General features: G+C 35.9%; 1 protein-coding gene across 1 annotated transcript in view; it reads right to left on the reverse strand.

Annotated features, from left to right (window-relative positions):
• LOC115511232 (neurexin-1-like) overlaps positions 1-17,176 on the reverse strand; it is a 699,173-nt gene that overhangs the window by 295,993 nt on the left and 386,004 nt on the right. Inside the window, 1 exon segment of the mRNA XM_030311788.1 lies at positions 14,594-14,775. Coding sequence (XP_030167648.1) covers positions 14,594-14,775 — 182 coding nt within the window.

Here is a 17,176-nt window from a genome sequence, read left to right on the forward strand (position 1 = left end):
ATCAAATATTCTCAGTGCCTATTAAACTCCATAGTTACATGTTTTTAATTTTACCTTTCATAGTGAAACTCAATGTAGTAGCACCTTGAAAACAATTTAAAAGTTCAAAGAAAACTATCATTTGGGTTATATTTCACATGCTTAAAATTACATTCATGCATTACTAATAGAAAATGGCAAGCTAACTAAAATATTCTCAAATTTTAAATGTGGTTCTATCAGCTGTGATTTAGCTCATAATGGATATGATAAGACTCAAGTAAATAATCACATGTAGAATTTGAGAAACTTAAATAGCTACATCTTTTTTTCCCCTTCTGAACATTTACTTCTTTCAGTTTAATCTTAGCCATTACCAAATGGTACACAACATATGAGCTGGTCCCTTGATGTAATCCACTTTCTGAGCTCGAGAACTTTCTCATTTTAAAAGGGCTATCGAGAGCGTAAGACATCCGTGCCTTACTAAAGGCTTAATAGCAGAACCTGTGTTACTCTGTTGTTATATTAAGATTAACCACAATAATGTTGACAGTATTAATACATTTAAAGCCTGTCACGTTCCACTGCTGCACAAGTCCTGGGGACTGCATGATCAAATAAGAAGTGACTAGGGGCAAAATGAAGAATTATGGAACGTGTGGAAGGTGAGGAACACAGAGGCAGACTCTGAAATGAGTACTGCCTCCCACTGGGACATTAACCTCTTGCCTGCCCTGTCTCTTCGAGAGAAACTATGTAGCACTGCTTTCCTAAAAAGAGCTACATGATTCATAAACCTGTTATCCAGCCTCCTTAGCCCACTGCTGTTCTAAGAATGTTGTCAGCATATGAGAAAAAATTGTGTCCAAAGCTAAAGGGGCTTTGGTATCACCTCTAAACCAATGCAATTTCTTTTCTTTTCAAGTTTATTTTCTTTTAAGTTTATTTATTTATTTTGAGAGAGAGAGACAGCACGAGCAGGGAAAGGGCAGAGAAAGAGGGAGAGAGAGAGAGAATTCCTAGCAGGCTCCACACCATCAGCACAGAGCCCCATACGGGGCTCGAACCCACAAAAAGTGAGATCATGACCTGAGCCGAAATCAAGAGTCAATGCTCAACAGACTGAGCCACCCAGGCACCCCTGGGGCTCAATTATTCAGAAATGATGAGGAAGTTTTTTTTATTAAAATGCCCTACTTGTGGCATACTTATATACTTGCTTGTGGGAGTGTTTGACAGTACAGTGTTCTTAAAGGACAATTCTGTACTAAATATAGTGGTTCTGCTTATAGAAGTTTATCTTCCTAAAAGAACCATACATATGAAATAATCTTCTTACAAATTTAAGAAATTTTTATCTTTGTAATATGAAAGATTCTGAAACAAAATACCATCATTAGGGAATCATTCAATAAATTGTAGTATATGCATGCAATAGGATATTATGAGGTAAATATGGGATTATATGCTCTAAAATGGAAAGATGTCCAAAATATATTAAATAAGAATAATCAAGCTGCAGAATAGTATGTATCATACAGAAACATTTTATTTTTTTAAAGAATGTCCAGGTGTGCCAGCAATATACAACTATTTACACATATATAAAGGAAAATATATATGTACATGTGGAAAATTAAAGATTAGAATGTCAGGCATCACAGTAAAAAAGGTTGGTGTATTTACAGGCAGTTTTTACTTTTTATTCTCATTGTATTTAAATTTTTTTAAAAATACTTTTCTGATCTAAGAAAATGAAATTTATTTAAAATGTGGGTTTTTTTTTCTGGAAATAAACAGAGACATAGGACAACAAATAAAATTCAACTCCCTCTGAACAATCTGTTATAAAATATTATTGGCCTTGTGGACCAGTTCTATGCATTACTAATTATTGAATTCAGTTTATGTTCTAGACAGAAGAATCCCCCCAAAAAACCCTCAAAAAATAGCAGTAAATTAAAAATACGATATATAATAGAAACACAGTCTACTAAGGAGAAAGCTCACTGAAAGCTAGTTATTATGAAGACCATGGTTATACTATGGTTCTCCCATAATAATGAACAACATCTACATTTCAATTGGAATACTAAAAAATCCAGCTGCTTCATTTATCCAACACTCTTTTCAATATCCAGTTACAAATGACCAACCAACCACTGGTCTTGAATCAGGCATTGGGAGGGGGACTAGAATTTACAATCTATTTCTACATGTGAAATTTCTCTGCAATGCCTGTCTTTTAAAGATCACATGAGTCAGTTCTGAAACCTACATGGCAGGCTGCCTGACCCCACTTCACATATAACTGCTAAATTTCAGCCCCATTTCTCTGCGGTTGCTCTGTGGAAAACAGCCTCCAAAGCCTGGCTTTTACGGCTAATTAACAATAATGAACAGGATGACATACTTTTCCTTTGAAGACTTCTGTCAGGAAGATGTTCAATCAGCAAGAAACTACAAGCAATAGATAAATTCCCTATCTCCCCCCCTCATTCACATGCTGAGAAACACAGAGATTCAACTCAAAAAAAAAAAAAAAAAAAAAAGAAGAAGAAGAAGAAGAAAAAAAAAAGAAAGAAAGAAGTAGGACAAGCTGTCTAGGCTTATGCATTAGCTTCAGAACCTGAGGAAAGGCTAAAAGCTGCCCCTCCAGCCAGTTTTCAGAGTACTGCAGGTTATTTTTATATTCATCTCCACAGAAGACCAAGAGTCTTGTGGCAGTATTAGTTTAGCCTCACATTTAGGCAAAACTCAAAAAAAAAAAAAAAACCAGCAATGACACCTATAACTCCACCCCTTACAAAAATTTTAATACTAAATATCATGGTTATATCATGGCACTCTACCGTTATTTCGTGAATTCTTGTTGAAGGACATAGAGATTCCGCCTTGTGCCCATGCTTAGAGAATCTCACAACACAATGCATAGTAAAGATTTCACTCCTTAGGGTCAGTAAATTAGTTGCATGATCATTTGAAAAATATCTGGGCTAGCCTGAAATTTTCCTTTGCACGAACAAAAACGTGGCTTTGAAGTCAGAACTGGCTATGTGATTTGGGTCAATTATTTATAAATGCAGTTTGCTCATCTGTAAAATTGAGATAATAATTCATACCTCAATAGGTGATTGTGAATATCAATGAAATATATTTTTATGCAAAGTGTTTTGTGCTGGTCCATTGTAAGCACTCACTACATGCTAAATAGTATTGTTTAGTTGTTGTTCTTCTTACTAAGCAAATGAATAGGGGAAGCATGATTTCAGTGGGAAATTTTAACCCTACTTAAGATAATTAACAATACCTTCAAGCATTTAATATATATTAATAAAAATCATTTTTCAAGCTCTTTTACTAAAAGGGAGAATCAGTTTCACCTCCATCATTTAAACACATGTCAGAGTTAGCACAGCAGAGAGAACAAAAGAGGATGGACAAATTGCCAGAGTAGTGGAGGATGATTACCCTCTACACCCTAATCGACTGAGGTTGATTACACAGAGAGCTTGCTTGCTTGCTTTCTCTCCTTCTCTCTCTCTCTTTTTCTCCATTTGGATTCATCTCTTCTTATCAAGTCAGAATACAGGGAAGTATATCATAGACATTTTTATGTAAGTACCCAAACTAATATAGACAGCAGATGAAAGACATGCTTAGACTAAATCTCAGGGAAGTGGCTACCTGTTTGGAATATTTGAACCTGAAAGTGGTGCTGGTCAATGGTCTAACCTGAAAGATGTCTTCCTTCCCTCAGAGAATACCGTGTGGATAATGAGACCATTTGTGATAGGCCCCAGCACTTGCCTTGAGTGTGTCAGCCTCCATAGGTTGTAAATGGGGAGTCCCAGGGCACTGTCACATGCTTTCACCATTATCCTTTGGGAGTCTACTCATACTGTGCTCCAAGGAGAGCACTCCTCTTGTGAGCTCCTGTCCCTACAATGGAAAACTACCAGCAGGAGGGACGGGGAGGCCACAAGCCAAAAAGAAGGGCTCCATTCACTCACACATACATTTCTCATCAATAAACAGTATTAACATGTATTAATAAGCACTGTGCTAGTATCTGAAATACAGAGATATAAAGATATATAATATATGGTCAGGGACCTTGAAGAGTTCCTGGTTTAATGAGCTGAAGGACACATAAGGAAAGAGCTGTGACTTGGTAAGTAATACCATAGAATTAAAAACAAAGTACTAGGGTAGTAACTAACAAGAAGGACCTGATTAGTTTTGCCCTAGGGAACAAAGGAAAGCTTCGCCAAATATATGAAATACACGATCCAAATAATAAAATGTGCACCAGGTTAGGAAGGAGAGGAGGGCAGGTAGGAGTGGAGCAAACAGGAATATTTCAGGGAGAGAAGCAAACATGAACACAGGTGTCTGGGAGTCTACATTTCTGGACTACCATTTCACTATCGGTACAGATACTTTTTGAAATTGTGTTTCGAGCCTTTAAAAAATATGCATGCCCCAAATTTATAAGGCAGACTAATTACAAAAGCTGGTTAGCTAATTACAAAATGGTTGAGGCAATCAGTCCACCAGATAACTTTCTATGTGTTTATTTAACTAGAGAAGGTGGTTTTGGAGCTGATAATCTGGAATGCTCCATAATTCATACGATGTTTGGCATACTAAGAGCTAAGGTTGTCTGATTTTATAAAGTGACATTCAGCAGAGTGGTGGGTGTAACCTAAGGAAGGACTGCCTCCTACTCTTACCTGCCCCCCACATGGAAGGCTCAGAGATTAAGTACATGGACTCAAGAGTCAGACTGTCTGAATTCAAATTTGGCTTTACTCACCACCTGTGTGACTTGCACCTCCTTTCCTTTCTAACCTAATAAGGATATTTTTTTTCTCATATGTTTTTTCTGAATATAGACAGGATACATATGTAAACTTAGAATAGTTCTACAATTATTAATTGCTTTTATCAAAAGCCACATTAAAGATTGCTTCAAAAAGTTTAAAACTTTTAATTGTGCCTTTATGGAATGAAGGTTTGAAATAACAGCCTGTGTCTGTATTCTGTGGCTAATGTGTCACTAGAGTGAAATGTATTCATTAAATTTGAGGCTATTTAAGGTCAAACCCAGACCTTACTTTACGCTGTATTCCCAGTGCCTCAAAAGGTGCTTGTTGGGGAAAATAAAATACAAAGGTTTGCTGGGGTGCCTGGGTGGCCACAGTTGGTTAAAAGTGTCTGACTCTTGGTTTTAGCTCAGGTCATGATCTCGCAGTTCATGGGATTGAACCCCATATCAGGCTCCGTGCCAGCAAAGCAGAGCCTGCTTGGGATTCTCTCTCTCTCCCTTTCTCTCTACCTGTTCCCCACTCACGCTTTCTCTCTCAAAATAAATAAATAAACACTTAAAAACAAAAGCAAGGTTTGTTAAATGTATGAATTAAAGAAAGAATATGTGTGAGTTGCAGTGGAAGTAGCAGCACAAGGAGCTGGAAATAAGCCCAGATTGTAAGTGCTCACTGAGGCCAGCTAAGAAGCTTGTCTTTTGAGGTATTTGTAATAAAGACCAGTAGTTCCCCAACAGAGCCAGGTAAGGTGTGATCACCAGACAGTTCCCTCAAGATACGCATCAGTAAAGGTGCAACATATACACTGGAAATATGTAGTAGTTGGCTCAGATTTGCATCTCTAACTCACCCCTAAGAAGTTAAATATAAACTGGTTATCCCAAAGGAGACAATCCAGCAGCACTGACCTATTGCCCCAGAACATTTTCAGAATGCACACATGCAGATTAAACTGGCAGAACTTGTGGAACCAAAAGATTATTGCAACATTTTTTTTTCTTCTTTTGTTTATTTGCTCAATTCCAGGCTGAAGCAGGACTCAAGGAGTGCAAAGTTACAGAAAACAGATCAAAGTCCCTGCCCTCTTGCTGCTTATTGCTGCTCAACATCTCACTGTCCAACATAAATGAAGAAATGGCCATTGGAACTTAATCACTTTACTCTGAACCCAAAATTTTGCATGAGCCACATTTGCCAACAAAAACAGAAAAGAGTACAAAGACTACAAAAAAAATAGTAAAGTGTATTTTGCCAATTCTTCGCCAGACAATCGACTATACATTCTTTTTCTAGGAGTAGTAAAGTACCAAGTGCCTGTGTACACAATTCTGATAAGTAGAAACAATACTTCCTGGTGAAAAAAGCAGGGAGAGTGAGGACAGATCCCGGCACTCTACCTGCCTGTGCCTATCACCCTTCCCTCTCTGCTCTGCCAGATTGTGTCTCAACTCCTCACCTGCTAATAAGACTGGTCAAGGATGAGTATAGATTCCTGTTCACTCTATCAGTTTGAAGTTCCTCCAAAATATTATGAGAAACATTTCTGGAATTTGGTGAGAAACAGATAACGTCATAAGAGTAACTATGGGGGAGATGTCAGGTTTTAATCCATAATAATTAGATGGATATGTGGGTGCAAGATGAGAAGTTCAGTTTTTTGGTTTTATTTTTTAATTTTAAGTTTATTTGTCTATTTTGAGAGTGGGGGGAGAGAACAGGAGAGGGATAGAGAGAGAATCCCAAGCAGACTCCACACTCAGTATGGAGCCCAATGCAGAGCTCAATCCCATGACCCTAGGATCGTGACTTGAGCTAAAATCAAGAGTCAGATGCTTAACTGACTAAACCACCCAGGTGCCCATGAGTTCAGTTTTTAAGGCGGTAAGTTTGAGGTGCCCATGAGACATCCAAGTGGAAATGCTGAGTATAGTCATCAGAGGAAAGTCAGTACTAAAGATGTGTATTTGGGAGTGAGCAGTCTATACTTCCTAGCTAAATTCCACTTTGAATTTTATATAATACTCAATATTAAGACTGACTTATTTTCACAGACCAAAAAGCTCCAAGAATCAATTAAATTTTGATCTTTCACCAAAGAGCTTTTCAGGCCTGTCAATCTTGTGTTTCTACTTTTTTTGGGCAGGAAGACTCTAATGGGAACATTCAGGAGGAAGTATTTCCTTGATGGGAAGAGCCCACCATTAAAGTGTCACCTCAGAAGCATAATGGCAGGATGTTCTTCCAGGGCTACATTTGTTGGCAGAAAGTTAAACAGCTTATCCACCTGATCTACAGTAGGGTATAGGCCTCCTCTGTCTTGACCTAAGAATTCTGAGGTCCAGCATACTACCTCCAAAAGTAAGCTCCTAAAGACAACATAAATTGGATTTCACAGCTCTGAAAATGTTTTCATCAAAATGACTTTTGCAAGCTCAGTGAACATTATCTCCAGTTCTTTCCTCCTGATTTAAAATGTAGATTATTTATGCCTACCATTAACTTGAGTGTCCCCTAGTATATTCACCTAAGTCATTTCCTTCCTTCATTGAAATGAGATGTGTCTGTCTGCAGTGGCCCAGCATCAGCTTTAATAGGACTCCATTGCCATTGTGTCACTTTCATCTTGCTTCCTGATCTGTGGCAGACATATTTAGCTATGCTGTTTGCATTTTTAAATTCTGTTCTCTCGTGCATTTTGCTTACGGCTTTCAGTGTCTGTGTGTGTGTGTAATAAAGGAGTCTTCCTGATCAGTGTACGAATGACTCCTAATTCAGTATGTATTCCCTAAACTAGTTCTTAACCCTCAAGCAATGTCTTCATTACTCATTTTCCATCAATCTATATTGTGTTTAGATTTCTACAAAACCAGAATCCTTAATAACCTGTTTTCATATGCTTTCATTGTTGCTCATCATTTCTTCCTCATACATGTGGACTCTGTCTGGATCATAAGAATAAACGTATCAGGTATGTTCTGAGCATGGCAGATCTTAACTATGTCTTCTCCTGGGAATCTCTTAACCTGGTTCAGCTGCTTCTGGATTCCCAAGCTGTATAAGATTCCAAATGTTTTGTTTTAAACTACTAAATTGTAGGTAAATTTGTATATAGAAAAGGATAATTAGCACAGTCTGAACTGCATCATAGGTGATCAATAATGATGTGTGAATGAACCAAAAGAGATGTTACTTGAAAGTAGGTTTTGAAAAAGAGCCACAGCAGAAATGGAAGTAGACTCAGTAGTTAGAAAGGATTCAACAACAGGTCCCTTGTTTTGGGAGCTTGGCATAAGAAAAGATTTGCTAAGGAAACTCATCAGGACCTAAATGAGAATGGATTTGAAACTATTTCTGTAAAATAGCTTGACCTCTGGGGCGCCTGGGTGGCTCAGTCAGTTGAGTGTCCAACTTCAGCCCAGGTCATGATCTTACAGTTCATGAGTTCAAGCCCGTGTCAGGCTCTGTGCTGACAGCTTGGAGCCTGGAACCTGCTTTGGATTCTGTGTCTCCCTCTCTCTCTGCCCCTCCCCAGCTCATGCTCACACTCTGTCTCTGTCAAAAATAAATAAAATAGCTTGACATCCACCACAAAGGAATGGATCAAGAAGAGTAGTGATCATTAGTTGGAGCAGAAACTATGTACAATATTTTCTCTACCTAGGTATTGTTTCAGCAGCTCTTCCAAGGACAGTTCTGAGCCCTAGACTTCTTTCTGCTAGCTCAGGAGGCTATAAGATCCCAGAGACAACCCTGAAAACATCCAACATTTGAATAGAGAAGTTGACAACTGAGCAGAATCGAGACAGTGAAATGAATAAGAAGAAACTTTCTGGACAGAGTTAGATATAGAGATATGACAAGAAGTTCATTAACAAATAGATTAATACATTTCACTGGAGTAAAAAGATAAGTATAGAATTATGGGAAAATGGACCTGAATATGGAAATTAAGTTCAGAATGTTAAGGACATTAAATGTCAGGCATAAACTGTGCCTTTCTTTACCTGTACATAATTGGGAGACATCAATGTGTTTAATAAAGGAACAAGTGAATCAAAGAAACATTTTAGCAAATTAACCTGATATAAGTATATGGAATGGCCTGGAAAGTATTCAGAATAGATACAGCAAGATCATTCTAATTGATAAGTACATGGACTGAGAAGGTGTATGTAGAGATAGTTGTTTGGTTCTCTTTTCTTAAAGTACAAAGCAGTGGAATTTCAAAAAAGGAAATAATTCTAGAAATCTAGCAGTCAAATTCAGAGAGTTACTGGTGTACCACAGGTGACAACCAGTAAATCAGAAAATGAGAAACTGAATTAACTTCCAAGGGAAATGATGAGGGAAATAGTCTGTATTAATGCACTTGACCACACCCATCCTGAAAATAGAGACTATTTTAAGATATCTGGATAACACTTAAGCCAACAGAACTATGACCATAACTTCCCCCATTTTCCCCAAAGATAACTTGCATCTTTCATTCCTTAGAAGCCTGAACAAGAATTTTACAACACATACTAAAAAGACATCATTTTAGTCTTTCTTTCAATATTCTAGTCAAAAAGGCAACATGTTCTCTAATTCATGCAAGAACCAGGAAAACAAAACCAAATAAAATATTTACTGTATATGATTAACAGGGTCAAATTTTAATATTACATGGCAAAGTAAAACTCTTAAAATAGGTGAATCTATTGGTTAGAAAGGAAATTTCAGATGGAACATAATTTAAATTCAAGAAAAGCCTGTAAGGGAGTAATTGTGTTTTATCTTGCACTTATGTATAATTGTTGACTTTAAAAGATGTTTTTACATTTAGTTTTAATAGAGCAGGATTATAAAGTATATAATATACTAAATAATGTTTATTAAATAAATTTATTAAAGCAAAATAAAATGTAGAGATGAGGAAAAGATGAGAAAGTGTTGACTTGCCACTGATATTGATAAGTTATTTTAGGACAAGTAATATTTACTCTAAATATATTATGCTTCTAGGCTACACTAAAACCACTGATCAAAAGGTGTATTTCTAAATCAAAATCAATTAAGAGCTTAGTTTCAAAATAAGGCTTCCAACCCAGCAAAGTACAAAGAAGAAACACTTACGGCAAATATGTACAACAATTCACTAATCAAATTTGCAATGCTCTTTCATGCTCCCAAGATGAAAGAATTTCAAAGAACACTCTTCACTCTTCCTTTTCTACCACCCTCCACACATTTCCCTGGTCAGAACCAATGTACACGTTAATATTCATGGCAGTGAGTGAGCACACATTTGCACTGGCTTTCTCCTGTAAGTCAAAGAGGGGTTAAGTAATCTGTAATGAATGTTGCCAGACTGACATATATGAGATGCTTCCTCTAGAGTGAAAACACTGGTAAAATTTCTAGATATGCCTTATAAATTAATTTTTAATGAATTGACTTTTTTGTTACTTGTTTCTAATAATTATTTTACTCAATATGATTAAATAATCTTTAACACTAACTTAAATGTGTATAACACTTTACAGCTTAGAAGTATCTTCTTTATATTCTTTATCCTAAAAACCAATCATCTGTTTATATTCTTACAAATATTATACAGATAAGAAAGTTAAAGCTGAAAGAGGAAAAAACTGAGATGAACCAAATGGAGTCACCCTGGGACAAAATATGTTTGCTGTAAATAAACCTAAGCTATCTGGTGACAAGGATCCCATTTGGCTCATTCATTCATCCATTCAACAATTGTTCACTGAGATGATTACTAAGTGGTGAGATAATTTATTTTTGTATCCATGGAGCCTAACATAGACCTGGGCCATACTAGTTGCTCAGAAAATATTTCTGGATAGGCTGCTAGCATGTAGTAAAATGAATGTTGAAAAGCCCCAATTCTAGATTATGCTATGTTTCTTATTAACCATCATTATTATCAAGTTGTGTTCTCTGACATGAGACAGTTTATCTTTTTTGGAAAGTAATGGGCAGATATGAAACAATCAGAGAACAATTCATGATAAAAATGAGTTATAATAAATGAGATAATTACTAAGAGAGACAATCATTCATCCAACAAAAATTCCCACCACACATTTCCTCTAAACAACCAACTACCATAATCAATTCTTACTTGAAGATTCAAAAAACAAATCAATAAAAATATGCAACTTTTCGATAATATAGCTATTGCATATCAAGTGCTGCCTTTTTTTCTGTTATAACTAAGTAGTTAAATGACTTTCTGCGTTACATAAAAACTACACCGCATCTTTGGCTTCATGTTGACTAATGAAAAGCTGTCTATTCTTAACCTAAGCCATCATATTTTCAATATATAATTCATTAATTCATTTATTATTTCAGAAAATATTTATCAAGTGCTAGTATTCTAGGCTATATGCTAATTAACTGCTCCTTACTTCATGAGTGTATCTTGCCCTCATCCCCTCCTAAAACCTTAAAAGTTCAATAGCAACATCATATGGCTTTGTGCATAACAGTGGTAGCAGAAATATTAATATTATTTAAAATATCTTAAAAACCAGGCTACCTGACTCAAAAAACATTTTATTCCAAGTTGTTATAACTTTAAGTGTACAATTAATCAAATTTAAATATGATTATATTTTCAAGTAAAAACCCAAATAATCAACGTAATGAAATGGTATGATGTCAAATATTACATCTTCATCGAAATTATATGCCAGTCATACTTTAAAAGTTACCTAACTGAAATGGCATTGCACATTTCAGCAAGACTGGAGTCTCTTGTGAGGAGTACAATCAACTTTCCAGCTTACTGATTAACTTATTAATTAAAGGTAGAAATACAATTTTTAAAGATTAGCACAGAGTTTATGTTTGGCTGATCTTGAAGGTTTACAGAAGTTTTTCTGGCATTTTAATGGATAATAATTAACATTTACAGATAAAACGTATCATCTATGATATCAATCAGGTTAATTTTTAAGTCAGTAATGTTCATAAACAAAAATCAAACAACAATAACAAACAAACTATAATCCTACAAATCTTGTTTTCCTTTGAAACTTCTAACCCTGAAAGAAGCAGAATAAGTGATTCAGAGAAAATTGGGATAGATTTAAAGGTACCTAAATAATGTAACAAAATACGGTCTGAATATTCTCAAATCTAATATTATTTAAGAATATTTCTATCACCCACTGGTATCAACTCTAGTACTCAGACACTTAATTTTCCTTCCCTTCCCTTCCCTTCCCTTCCCTTCCCTTCCCTTCCCTTCCCTTTCCTTTCCTTCCTCCTTTCTTACATCCTCCCTCCCTTCCTCCCTCCCTTCTTACCCTCCCTTTGCTTTTTAAAATATCTAACTCCTCTTTGTGTTCCTCTTCTATGTAGCCAACATTATAGGAGTTAGAGGTAACTTCAATAGTGTAAAATGCGTAACAAAAACAAAACAAAAACAAAAAACCCACAACACTGGCCCTTATGTTAATTTAGTTTGTATGTTGAAATATGTTAAGAAGTGATTTATTTCCATATAGGCAACTTGCTAGGTCATTAATGGCTGATCACCACTTACATGCAATGAGGAAAAAGGGAGGGAGATAAGTTTTAGTTAGCCAGGTTTGGACTAAGACAGATACTAGCAATTGATATAGGAGGAGTAGGGCTGACCAACAAGGGTGTTTAGTAAGCCCTGGAACCAATATACATTTTGCATTTCCCAGTCAAGTACTGGCTCTCAAATCAAGGGAAAGTTTGAAGATAGCAAATCCAAGAGGGAGAATGTATAGAGACAAATAATGAATCTACAGTGAATAGCCAGGCAAAACCAAGAGGGAGATACAGAAAGAAGGAGGCCTTCACAGAACAGCTGTCATAAATTCATGGCAAGTAAAGGAATTGTGGAAGGTACTAGGTTGGTACAGACACCTAGAAAGTCAATCCATTATGTATGGAGGGACTCTTAAACCCACATTTGATCAGATTTGGAAGAAAAAGAGAACACCCATTCTTATAGACTAAAACCCTCTGACCATAAAACAAACAACAGTGGTTTGAGTAAATTCAGTAACATTGCCCTTACGATTTGAGAGTGATCATTGTAGAAACTTCTCTGAGGGTAAGTGTGTAATTGGTAATGGATCAATAAGTAATTTCTTTCAGGAGCAAAAGCTCTTGTTTTCTTATTTATTTATTTTTTTGAAGTTGCAAGGCTCTTAAATCAGAGTGGAGCAAATACATTTAGAAGTTGAGATTACTCTAAACAGCAACAGCAACATTCCTTACTGCACTAGTTAAGTTTATCTCAACTAATCATTTATTTATGATGCCATAAAAATCCAGATGCTTTCAATTTTGATTGTTAGATATTTGCTGAAAGGCAGTTGAAATTACTTTCCAGGGTTCCGATTTGACAACTGCATTTTGAATTGAAAATTTATGGCAGTTCAATAATGGTTGTGCTGAGGTGTGTGTGTGTGTGTGTGTGTGTGTGTGTGTGTGTTGTGTGTTTTCTCTTTTCTTCTTTCTAAGATTAGCAATGAATTTAGTTCTTGTGGTCAGTGTAAACCCCTACTGAGCTTATTTGAAATCATAGAAGTCTAATGGAAACTAAGATTAAGAAATAAATGAATAAAACTGAAAATTAAAACCCTGCAAAGTCTGTGATAATGTATTTTCCTCCTATATGTGTTTGGTGGTTTTCCTAATTGTTTTAGGATGAGTGCCTGAAAGCCAGTGTCCAAAAGGAAAGAATCTGTTGACCTAATCAAATTGTCCTCTGAGGCATGGGTGCTAGTAAAAGGAGAACCTATAGGGATGGACAAAAGCAAACAAAACAATTTACACAATCACATGAGACAGAAAAGATAAAACTATGCCTCACAGATATAAAGGGAAATGGAAAGACTTATATATGTTTGGAACCTTCCAGAAGATACCAGATTTTCAAGTAAGAACTATGATGATAATAACCCTTTAGAGTTTAATAGTTGACCCTTTCTTATGGTGTTACTTTTGTATATCAGTAAAATATTGATATCTCTTAGCAATAAGAGATTACCTGTACTTTGCAAATATTTTAATAAAACAAGAAGATAAAGAATTACAACTATACAAATTAGTAACTCTGAATGCAGAAATATATGGCAGAGTCTTCAAGCTATAAATCAGCTAAGGCAAAGTTTAAAAAAATAGCTTTCTATTCATGACCTATTATTTTCCATCTATGATATACTGACTAAATTCTTACAGTAGGCTTAGAGCTTGGAGCAAAAGGAATAGTCAAGGGTTCCAGGATATTAATGGTAAGAGCTTACTGTACTTTCTTGATATTTATGTATCAAAATGAATATAAGAAGGCACAGAAACAATCTATTCACTGTAATTCACTGTAATTCTAGAGTGAGGAAAGAACTAAGGACACCCGATTCAGATCTTTGATGTTACCAGTATTACAACCTCCTGCTTCCAGTCAGATGTAACAGTATAAACTAGGCAATAACTTAGTTTATTAAGTTGGCAAATCTGCTTAAAGTCAATAAGAACATACCAAAATAAATCTTTGTAAACAGAGAACTGAGAAGAATTCACACCTTAACAACCAAAAAAATGTATTTTCTATTGTAAAGAACATTTTTAGCAACAATAGCAGGAATAAGGTCTTATTACTTCTAGATTGTATTTATATTTTCTGTACCAAAGTACTGGTTGCTGGGAAAGAGAAACTTTCAAAGAAAAAGTATAAGTTATTAAAAAAACTAATAGTAAAGACAAAAGTTAAATATTTTAAAAGTACTTACTATATGCAGCTCTAGGTAGTCACCCAGGCCAGAAGAACTGTCCACTCGCACCAATACAGCTTCTTTTTGAACAGTGCTAAACCCTATGGCCAGTCTGTCTGCTCGTGTACTTGGCCGGTCATTAGGAGGCCACTTATACGTGATTTGTCCACCACCTTTGCTAAAGATATATGTTGTCCCAGCTGGAAAACAAAAACAAAAACCAATTAGTCCAAATATATCAGGTGTACAATTTTCCTATGTTTGTTACATTGACATACCCGTAAAGGATTAAATTTATACCAAGGCAAAAATGAAAAAAAAATGAAACTATAGCATAAAAGTAAGCAAATCACAGATTTCAATCAAACAGCCTCAAGAGAGACAATAGAAGATTTTTAAAAGAATATCAAGGCAGCTCAGTTTTTAAGACACTCATAAACCTACCAGCAGGTGTTCCAGAACAAATGGGAGATTACTACTTTTTCCACTGAGTTGGACAAGCATGGAATCTAATGGGGTTTTATTTCTCCCTGCCAGTTTTTCAGAAATGTTTTAGTAGGAAACACTGACTTTGGCCGCTTCCAAAAGGAGCAGAACATGTATCAACTCGTTTTTGTTTTTGAAACAAGAGTTGCATGTGCATGTGACAGGGTCATACAGCACAGTGAAGCAAATCACAACAAATATACTACGAAATCAACTCTTATGGGGAAAGGTTCTATTCACATATGACAGATAACTAATGGATAAACAGTCATAAGCCCCAGGAGTCATGTCAGGAAAATACAGATAATAGAGCTCATCAATAGAAGCAAGATCTTATTTAACAAGCAATATCTAGTAGCTGTCAAACTATCCAGCATCACAAAAAGACTCATTTTTTTTCTTCAAAAGTGAATGCTTGTCTTACAGTAGTAAAATATTATAGCCTCATTTGGTGAGTGTTCAATTTTTACTTTATGGTGCTGATGTCATTAAATTATCCATCTTACTTTAAAAGATTTTCATTTCAACAAGTTTACACTAAGCATCCAATGCACTGAAGTCCTATCTCATTATACCACAATGAAATCTATCTCACTGAATGCAATACAATGAAATCTTTAAGTCAGAACATTTGGAAGAGACATGCAAGAGACACGCAAAGATATAGATATAGATACATACAGATATATCGATATGAACACATATGCACACACACACACACACACACACACACACACACAAGAAAAGACTTTACTAAAAGTAAAGTTTGTCCATACTAAAAGGACAATAGAAATATTTGCATAGTTATCCCAGGAAGAGCCACTGGGGTAAAATAAATTTAGAAGCTTACAGTAATAAAGGATACCAATACTTGTGTTCCCACTATGTGTCAAACGTGGTAAAGAAAATGGTAAGAGTGAATATTAAAATTTAGGCCAAGGGTGCCTGAGTGCCTCAGTCGGTTAAGTGTCTGACTCTTGATTTCAGCTCATGTCATGGTCTTGTGGTTTGTGGGATTAAGCCCCGTGTTGAGCTTTGTGCTGATGACACAGGATCCTTGGGTCCTCTCTCTCCCTCTCTCTCTGTCCCTCCCTTGTTTGTGCATGTGCTCTCTCTCTCAAAATAAATAAACATGTAAAAAATTTAGGCCACAAAATATCTTGTGTTTATAGAAAAAAGCTTCTACCAAGAGTGAAGCTTGTATGGTGTTGGTACAGCAGTATGTATTCTGTGTAAAACATTTCCAAGTCCTCTGCAATATGGCTCCTGCTTGACTGGTTAAAAGGGCCTTGGTATGTAGGGATACCTGGGTGGCTTAGTTGGTTAAGGGTCTGACTCCTGATTTCAACTCAGGTCATGATCTCACGGTTCTTGAGTTTGAGCCCACATTGGGCTCTTTACCAACAGTGTGGAACACGCTTGGAATTATCGCCCTCCCCCTGTCTCTTTGTTGCTCCCATGATTGTGCTTTCTCAAACAAATCAATAAAAAAAAAAGGCCTCGGTATGTAGATGTGACACAAGAAACATGTCAGAATAATACTGAATGTAAAAGTGATAAAATAGAATCTTGTTAGAATGCAATGGTAGAGAAGCTGTGTATTCTCTACTAATTTTTTGGATACTAATGCATGAAAGTAGTTTATCTCTCTCATGTGGAAATAGGTAAGTTATACTTCGAAGGAACCAGGCAGTGTGCAAGTAAAGAACATTCAGAATATACAGATTTGTGTATCAGAAATGTTGAAGCCTCCAGGACCATTTATGTTCTATATCATCAGAAGCTTGTTACTCAGTATATTAATAAGCAAGAATCATTTCATAAATATTCTTCAGCTTGGTAATTTTTGTAGATGAGTAACTAACTATTGAATGGTTCAACAATGCCCACATTGATAAAAATGGGACAAGAACACATAAAAGTGAAGGTTTCTTTAACAGGAGAATGTCGTGGTGACCTCTGAGTACAGGTACTCAACTTTATTTTCCTCCTTTTAATTAATTTTGTTCTCTAGTGACTATGTAGTTTCTATGAATTAAGACAAATATTCAAAACTAGAGATGCTGCATAACAATGTAAATCATATCTAAAAATTCAGGTGTCTTCCAGAATCAC

This window comes from Lynx canadensis, chromosome A3 (genome assembly GCF_007474595.2).
Source record: "Lynx canadensis isolate LIC74 chromosome A3, mLynCan4.pri.v2, whole genome shotgun sequence".
Lineage (NCBI taxonomy): Eukaryota > Metazoa > Chordata > Mammalia > Carnivora > Felidae > Lynx > Lynx canadensis.